General features: G+C 51.6%; 1 protein-coding gene across 1 annotated transcript in view; it reads left to right on the top strand.

The window, feature by feature from the left end:
* GCH1 (GTP cyclohydrolase 1) overlaps window positions 1-9,254 on the top strand; it is a 19,425-nt gene that overhangs the window by 4,843 nt on the left and 5,328 nt on the right. The window contains exon 2 of the mRNA XM_010142034.1: window positions 7,197-7,306. Within this exon, the coding sequence (XP_010140336.1) occupies window positions 7,238-7,306 (69 nt within the window). The 5' untranslated portion in view covers window positions 7,197-7,237. The remainder of the gene's footprint in view (window positions 1-7,196; window positions 7,307-9,254) is intronic.

Here is a 9,254-nt window from a genome sequence, read left to right as displayed (position 1 = left end):
CTGCCTGTGTTGCTCTTCCTCTCGTTAGTTTGTGTCCTTTTCCACAGGGTGGGGAAAAAAATGCACCTTAATACGCTTTCCTTCATCTCATCTGTGTGGGTTTGATATTTTGAGATGACGATGGTGTAAGCTCATATTTTTCCAAGCCTACTCAGTTTTCCACGGATGAGCATCCAGATGTAAAAATAGACGGGCAGTGCCTTAAACAAACAAGGCTGTTTGATCAGCAGCGCTGCCCTTTGCTAAGAGCTGGAGAGTTTCCTCATTCATTCTGGGAAACAAGGTACTGCTGGTTCTCCTGCTTCTCACAGTAAAAGGATGGACTGTTGCATCCAAAATACACATCAGTGTTATTGCGGTGTGGCCATGACTGGTGTCTTGTGAACCGGAGGGTGGGAGGTGCAGGGTTGTTCAGAGGCAGGTTCTTGGGGGTTTCTTTGCTCAGCCTCTGCCCCCACGAGTGATGCCTACCAGGGCAGGGAAACTGCTGCTGGGAACGGGGGCTGCAGGGCTGCCCAGGATGTTCTCCCCTGCCCCTTAACGCTCAGGTAACACTAAGCTTGTCTGAGGTTTTGTCAGCAATTTATTAAACGTCTTAACTTCTTGGATCTTATCTGTTAAAGGCTTCTGATCTCTTCATGTTGATTTTCCAAAGTGGTGTTTCATCTTCTCCGATTTTCCTTAGTTTCAGAAAGAAGGCTGGATAGTGGCCCTTCCAGCACCTCTGTGACATGAGACGTTGAAATGGTTATTGAAATCTTGATACATTTTAATGAGCATCCTCATAACTCTGCTTTCCCTCATATTAATAGACCTCCTGGCAGAGGACAACTTCTGGAACCTAATCTTGGCTTCATCTGAGAGTCTGCAATAACCACTTTCCTCTGGGTAGCCTTGAGTCTCTCACTGCAACAGCGAAAGTGTCTCGTAGGAAAATAACCGAATCGGTTCAAGTGATGGCCGGGATTAGCTGAGCAGCAATAATGCTGCTCCTCCGTCTTTGCTTCCACGGAATGCGCCTTCAGTTTCCCATCTGGCTCCCCTCTCCTCTGGTCACCGAGGAATTCAGCTTTGCTTCCGAAGCTGATTGTCCTGCCCCGAGCTGAATGTCTGTTTCTAGGCCTTCGGCGTGGCAGTGACGACATCTGAAATACTAGTCAGAAACTTGGAAAATCTTGCGTCTGAGGTTTCTCTTGGTTGGTGTTAGGAAGGTATGTAACGAGAAGGAACCCACAGAGTCCTCATTTTTGTCTGCAGCTCTTGAACTCTCTTGCCTGTTTAAACAGCAGTGTGGCATTTTAAGCTGGGTCTTTCTAGAGCTCTTCAAGAGTTCTTGAAGCAAATGGCATACCCAGACTACTCCCTTTCTTGGTGACCTGAACCTGCCACAATTTTCTGTTTCTTGTCTGAGATTTCCTCTAACTACAGCTATCTGTAGTGTCATCACATGAATAAATTTTAAAATCAGTTTTGACTCTACATCCAGCAGCAACTGAAAGCAATTTCCTTCCAGTTTGGATTCCAACCCTGTGGTCAGATGGTTTCCCCACCACATTCAGCTGTGAGCTCATGGCTCCTGCTCTGCCAGTTACATCTGTCCTTGGAGGAGGAGGAACTTCTTGAGAGAGAGGGTCAAAGGTACCTGCCAACACACCCTGGCTCCTTCTGCCTTCCTGAAGGGTTGGCCTTTGGTCTGTGCCTCATGGCGCTGCTGTTCGGGAGTAACCTCCAAGCCATGACCTGTTCCTAGCTCATACGAGGTCCCCTACCATAGTCTTTGGTGTAACCCCATTCCTGGGAGAGCAGAAGGTCCCTGACCTCAGCCTGTGCTTTAACGTGTTCAGACTAAAGGGCACTGGTATGGTGTGACTTGCCCCACCACCCTCGTAGGACTCCTGCCTCCCTTGGCCTCATCCCATCCCTGTGATGGCCTCAGCTGTCTGCGGGGACTCGTGGGTCACCATGGAGAGTACAGGAGCTGTGGGTGAGGACACTCGAGCTATGTAACGGGTATCAGGAGAACCTTGTGCCCTATCTCCCTGCCAGGATCAGGGAATCTCTGCGGCTGCCTTCATCCTGTCAGCGCTGCACACTCTTCGGTCTGACTCCTCTAAAGCGGAGCAGTCAGGCAACCAAACTCCACAGGAAAGTCCTTTAACTCCAGCCGGCATCACTTCAGTCTCCCCGGCGCAGGAAGACCGGGACAGCTGAAGTGTGGGAAGCTGGTGCAGCGCTGCCCTGCGGGGTGCTGCCATCCTCCGTTCCCTTCAGCTCCCCAGCCAGCTGCCGGGGGGGCTCTAGCTGCTTCGCTTGCCAGAGGTGCTCTTGCTTTCCTGTGTCACATTAAAGCCATGCAAATAGTTTCTATAGCAACAGGTCTCTTTGCTTGGCTCTGACGCAAAATCCTGAAAGGTCTTTCTCATTCTGTCTTCATCCCATTCTGATTTTTGCTTTTATCAACTCTTCTTGAAGATAAAGGGGGGAAAATTAATTCTGCTGTTTCAGGAGTTAACTTGCAGCAGAGGTGGCTGTTCTGTTTTAGGAACCCACTGAAGTTTCTACACCAGGTCTTCAACCCTGGGCTGAAGGAAAAACCACCTGGAAAGTGCCCAGACTGTACATAAAATGTTTGTTCTTATTCCCCTCCTCCCAGCCATGTCTTTTAATTCAAATCTTAGCTTTTTATCAGCATGATGTGTCTGGGCTTTGACCTCCAGGACTCCCGTTCTTGGCAGGCCCCGGCCGCTCCGTGCCCAGGTCTCTGATGTCCGGAGGTAGAGCAGCGACTCTTTCACGGGCACCCCCTTGCTGTGGGGAAAGAGCTTGCGTGCCCTTGTGGGGTTGAGAGCTGTGCTGGTGGTGGCACGTGCCTCCGGTGGGGTCTCCCAGGCCAGACAGGTCTCGGCTGAAGGGTCAGACACAGGGTGTCCACGGGCAGGATGGGCTCACTCGCCTTCGGGCAGCCATCCTAGGAGAAGGACAGCGCTGACCCCAAACCCAGGCAGATGGAGCTCGTTTAGCCTTGTAAGGCTCCATCTAAGAGAAGGACACTCTAACCAAACCTACGACCCGAGGACTTTGCTGTCACCGTCCAAGCTCGCCAGGACCCGGCAGATGAACCTCAGGTGTAAAGGGTGGAGCCAGTTCCGCGCACGCTGCGCCTCACCTAAAAAATCCACCGCGCAGCCCTGAAGGGTGCACTCATCGCTTGCAGTGAGCGTGGGGAAAGCCCTTACCGGATCTTCGTTCGCGAAGCCAAGCCATGGTGATGATGGTGTCTAGGCTTAAGGACTTAGCAGTGGTGCTGGGTTTGTGTCTGGCAGGGGTTTGGTGGCAGGAGAGGGGGCTACTGTCCTGGCCCTGTAAGAAGATTTGAGAAAGCTCCCCCAGGGCCAATGCTGAGCCAGTCAGTGCCGCTGTGATCAGTGTATTTGAGGAGAAACTGGTTGGGAAGCTTTTTTCATTTTGGAGGAGAGTGGGACAGGAGAAAACCAACACAGGTCAGCGATGAAGGAGGGTGGTGGTCCACTGGAGCAGCTATTCCCCTGCAGCCTGGGGGAGATGGCCAGCAGAGCCCTTGCAGCCCGTGGAGATCAACAGTGGAGCAGAGTCCTGTCTGCAGCCCATGGAGGATCCCCTGCTGGGGCAGGAGACTAATCCTGAAAAAGTTCATGAATCTGAGCGAGCTCCGTGCTGGAGTGATCCATTGCTGGAAGGGTGACAGCCCATGGATGGGACACTGCACTGGAGCAGGGCAGGACTGTGAGGAATCCTCCCCCTGAGGAGGAAGGAGCGGTAGAAACAACATGGACCAGACTGGGACTGACCAAACCCCCGTTCCCTGCTCCCCCTGTGCTGCTGGTGGGGAGGAGGTAGCAGGGTTGGGTCCAGGAAGAAGGGAGGGGTGGGGAGACAGTGTTTAAAGATCTGGTTGTATTTATGACCAGCAAGATGATGCCCTACTCTTCAGTGGGTCAGCTGGCGATGGTTTTGTTTAAATTAATTTGATTTTGTTTCCCCAAGTCAAGTCGCTTTTGCCCGTGACCGTAACTGGTGAGTGAGCCCTCCCTGACCCTTGTCTTGACCCCCAGGCCTTGTGATGTGATGTCTCCTCCCCATGCCACCGGAGGTAGGTAGGAGTGAGCAAGCAGCTGTGTGGTGCTTGGTTGCCAGCTGGGTGTAAACCATGGCAGCAGTGAACTCCTCCAGCTTTTCTGAGGTGGTGGAGGATGAAAACGGTGTCACTCGCCCTGTCCTTTGGCTTGCAGACAGGGCTTGGTGGCAGCACAGCTATGGCTGATGAAAGCAGCGTGAGGGGAGGTGTGACTCCGGGAGGCCAGGGGATGATGTGTGAACATGCCCACCTTCCTGCTAGCAGAGGAGACACGGGTCCTATCCTGCCAACGCAGGTGACTACGTAGGGGGTACTTTGCGAGGAAGACACTCCTTCTTGGATTAAGAAGTAGCCAGCTGAGGAGAAGCCCCTCTGAGACACAAGCCCCTTGCCGGGAAGCCAAGCTAGCAACATGTATTTCCCTCTAGCCCCGCTTCCTTCTAAAAGCCCTGTTGACTTCTACGCTTCGCTTTGAAGATCGTGGTGCTGCTGAGGACAGACAGGAAGGGATGGAGAGATGCAGGTGGGTATTTTAGAGCTGAGACATGCAGCCAGTGTAACAGCCAGATTGCTCTGCCTGAACTGGTGAGGGACAACATGACTTTGAGACCTTGCCCTGAGCAACAACAGTAAGTGTTTTGGGGTCTCCAAACGAGGAAACCAAAATCAAGCTAGTGAAGCTGGCAGCGTGGCTTAGAGTGAAAGCACGGGAACAGGGGCACGAGTCTGTCCCCAGCTTTGCTGCTGCCCTGCTTAATCTGAGGCCCCGTTTCCCCTTCTGTCCTTTCAGCTCTGTTAAGGTCTCCAGAACATGTGCCGCAGGATGCAGGCTGAGCTTGTCGGGGCCCTGCTGATGCTGTTGCAGATTGAATGAGTTAAACGATGGCAGACAAAGCTGGATAAACGGTATTGCCTCCCTGTGCGAAGAGTCTGTGTCTCTGCCAGACAAGTTTCTCCTGTGAGATTACTGAAAACAAGTGCTGTGGTGGGACATGTCCCGGCATCTTACCACAGCTACTCTCACCTAACGCTTTTGTCAACACTTGGCCTGGATTTCGGAGACGGGCTTCAAGCTATGCTTATATTCAGGAGAACATCTTGTGGATCAGGAGCAGGAGGAACTGGAGCAGGATGGGGGTGTCTGGGGCTCTCCGCACTGTGGCCGTTCACTCAGCTGGTGGCCTTCAGGCTCACCTTTTGTAAGGATCTATTGGTAATATTTTATACACATACGAGGCCTCACAGCTCAAGCACCTTCTGCTGCAGCTTTGCCCTCACACTGTGTGACGTTACAGTGGCTCTTAACGGGAACAGGGCTGGCCGTGTTGTTCTGGACAGTCTGTGTTGCTGTGTGTTGACGTAAATCCATATCTAACATCGGGCTCTGCGCTCCCGGCAAGGCTGCTGGGCGCCGAGCTGGTGGGCTAATAACAGCAGCGGTCGCTCCGGAGGTGCTGCGTGGGTCCGTTTGCGTTTTGCTGTAATAAAGAGGTAGGTTTTGTGAAACCACTGTTTGCCTGTGTGCTGTAGCGCGTCTGTGGAGTGCTGCGGGAGGGAGCTGAGGACCCCGGCGGCTGCTCTGTGTCCCTTCCCTCTCCTCCGAGCCTGCTCTGTTTTGGATTCTGGCTGCTCCTAGCTGAATTCTTAGTAACACAACTGCATGATGCTCCCCGGATCAAAGTCCTCTCCAGCTGTATTTGGTGGAAACTAGATTCTGAAATGTGACCAATAAAATCACGTGCCTTTGCCGAGTTGTCCCCTGGCCTCTCCTGTGCCCCCTGTCCCTGCTCTCTGACCCCCTCAAAAGCCTTCTGGGGTCCAGCCTCGCTGTCCGGCAGCTTGCCAGCCCTTCTCGGCAAAGAACAGGCATCGCAGGCAGAACATTGTGCGCGCAGTTTCCAGGGTTACCTGTGTGGTGCTGATAGCAAACAGGAAATTAAAATGCTCCGTGGTGATGATGCGTTATCGACAGCAGATGGTGGCCATTAGGTGTCTGTGCGTGCCAGGGGAGGGCGTAAAGGCAAGGAGAGCAGGCACAGCTATGGGAGGTGTGTAATTGCTGCTGCAGGTGCTGAGCTCCACCGGGGGTGAAGCAGGGCAATCCCTGAGCACCCTGGTTCCCCTTCTGGCTACGGTCGATGTGACTTGGGTTCCTGGAAGCAGCTCCAAGCAGTCAGTGTGGCTCCAAGCAAACTTGATGCAGAGTTCCTTGTTCTGATCATCGGCCCTTCTGTACAGCTCGTTCTCTCCTGCTCCTCTCTCTCTCCTGTACAGCTTTTTCTCTCTTGTCCTTCAAAAGGCTCAGTCTCTGAACCTGAGACCGTTCTAAGCTCTCCAAGCGTGGTCCGGCTGCCTGCGATCTTCATGGAGGCTGGAGTGATCTGCTGTAACCCCTGTGCTAGGATTGCCTGGGGATGCGGCACTGCTAAATCTGAAAAAGTCAGCTGGGGATCTGCTCTGCTCAGCCCTGACACTAGCCAAGCGCCCTGAGAGCTGTCTCTGCTTCCTTCTGGCTTTGTGGCCACCGCCACCTCAATCCCCTTTTACCTCTGCGGTGCAGAATTAGAGAGCTGGCTGGTGAGCTTCAGGGTGCAATAAGAGTGTCTTGTTTGTGTGCGAAGCCTCCTTGAAGATGGTGATGCTGGTATCGAAGTGTTTGAAGACACAGCTGTGATGGCTCTGCTTTTCTCAGCCCTCGGGCTCTGCTTTGCCTGTGGCGTGCAGAAGCACTAAGGGAAGCCTCCTCTGAGACGTGGTGTCCTCCTCGGCACCGGCTTTATCAGCTGTAGTCTGAATTGCTCTTAAGGTGACAGTTATCCTCGTTCCAACCTGGGCCCAAACTTTTGTTTAAATGAGGCGCTATAGGCTGACCCGTGGGGTCGTGTGTGGGTAGTCGGACAGAGCACCGTGGGAACTGTGTGATTGTGTGCAAACCAAGGTTACTCCTGACTTGCCTCCTGTATGTTAACCCTAAAACCTGTAGTTCTGAGAGAGCTTTGCTCTTGCAACAAGTTTTCTCATGTACTGGCTGGAAGAACCTTCAATGCCCGTGCTTTTTTTTAATGCAAATGTTTAATTTCAGATGTTCTGAACGACGCCATCTTCGATGAAGACCATGATGAGATGGTAATTGTGAAGGACATAGACATGTTCTCATTGTGTGAGCATCACCTCGTTCCATTTGTGGGAAAGGTAACTCTTCCTGACAAACCCCACGTGGGAATACGCGATAAAAGATCTGAAGTCCCTGTAAAAGACTTGGTAACTGTAACGACAAAGCTTTTAAAGCTGCAAGTGTCTGCTGCTTATGGCTGTGATTCTAGAAGTTAATCTGCAGCATACAAATAAGGAAGACCTTCTTAATGTGAGTTTTATTTGGATTTAAGCTCCTAAAATACAAGACTCAACCTTTCCCGGTCTAAGTAATCTAATGGTTTCTGACATTTCATATCAAAGCTCTTTGTGAAGCAGCAGCAAGCCTTGAGGGCAGACTTTTTGATATTAAACCAGCTCACCCGGCACGCCGGCTCTGTCACGGGTTTAGCTTCTGGCCCAGAGCTCTCTAGGGCACATTCACCTCAGGAACCCCCCGTGAGTGGAACAACCTTCTGATTAGCAGCCCTGTCTTAAATAAGCCAGCCCAGTCGGGAAGGGGGTGGTCAAAACTAAGTGGCAGGAGGCTGCTCAGCCTGGGGTCCCCATGAAGGGGGCTGGTGTTTCAGAGGGTGTTGACCTTGTGGTGCCAACGGGTTGAAAAAGGCATTCTCAAGTTAAAAAGAAAAATTCTCAAGTTAAAAAGAAAAATTCCCAAGTTAACCCCTGTAAGCGTGGTGAGGAGTTCGGAGTGGGGTGTCCCTTCTGCAGACCTCAGCCTCTCCACCCCTGTGTCAGCACAGAAGGATGGAGCTTATTCCGATCCACCTGTTCTGCCATAAAGTGCTCGCAGGCCAGGGGAGCGGCAAGTGCTTTTGTGGTCTGTAAAATTCAAACAGTACCACATAGGTTCCGAGTAAACTGTGTCCCAAAAAGAAAATACCCAAACAGAAACCAGCCATTTCTTTAGTCGCATGACCTTGATTTCACCTGCTTTCTTTTCTTACTGTTAGTATTTTACACTGGAAAACAAGGGAGACTTCTTTTTCAGTGCAAACTCTGTTTTCCCTGTTATTGCTGGTTACACGTGCTGCGTACGTTCTGTTACTCCCGCGGCAGTACATACGCTCTTTTTCTATCCCGCTGTTCAGCCTGTGGGGTCTGGAGAGATCTCCCTGCAAACACCGGCTCGGTCCTGCTCATGTAAGTCTGCTAAATCACTCGGTGTGCCGCTCACTATAACGCTTCTCCTGTCGGGCACATCAAACGGGCTGCAAACACCGACCAGGAGGTCTTGTGCTTGCAGTTCTATCTTAAAGGAGACTAAGACATTCACAATACTGTGGGGACCAGGATTCGACGCTTATTTCTGTCTCTCACTTTATCTGAAATGTTTGGTGTCTTTTCAGGTGTCAGGGGGTTGATTGCCCCGCAGAGGGGATAGGAATGAGCCAGGTAACTGGGTGCGCTGTGGAACCTCCAGCCGCAGGGGCCACAATCCAGGGTTCTGAGCTGGGGCCTCTAGGCAAAGTGCTCAGACAGAATCCTACACTGACGCTCCTCTACTGTATCCTGGCTTGTTTTTCAAGTCTCTGGTACAGTGACACAAATGCTGGTTAATAATCTGTCACAACTCTAATAAACCCACTTGAATTCAGTAGCCATTGTCTCGTCATAAAAAAAACCAAAACCAAACCTAAATGCCTTTCCCCACCTTTGTGTCTGAGCCCCTTTCTGCTGAAGAAATGGTTCCACCTTAGCATGACTACATGTGCAGTACGAACATGTTCGACCAGGATGGAAGTTGGCTTAATTGTATGGTGATTGATGGTGTTGCCTAAGCAGAGAATAAAAAGCAGGAAGTGCAGCCTGATTTTGCGGGCAAAGTACTTCTCACCATCAGCACTTCCCCTGGAAGTCAAGCACAGTCCCTTTCCCTGCCGCTCCCTAAATCCATTTTAGGTCTTGACAGAAGCGCGTGTTTTGGATGAACAGCGCTCTGCTGATGAGGAATTCCCTCTGGTACCCCAGGTGTGGCATTACTGAG

The sequence above is a fragment of the Buceros rhinoceros genome, unplaced genomic scaffold (genome assembly GCF_000710305.1).
Source record: "Buceros rhinoceros silvestris isolate BGI_N320 unplaced genomic scaffold, ASM71030v1 scaffold18838, whole genome shotgun sequence".
Classification (NCBI taxonomy): Eukaryota; Metazoa; Chordata; class Aves; order Bucerotiformes; family Bucerotidae; genus Buceros; species Buceros rhinoceros.
This window is presented reverse-complemented; position numbering and strand designations above follow the sequence as displayed.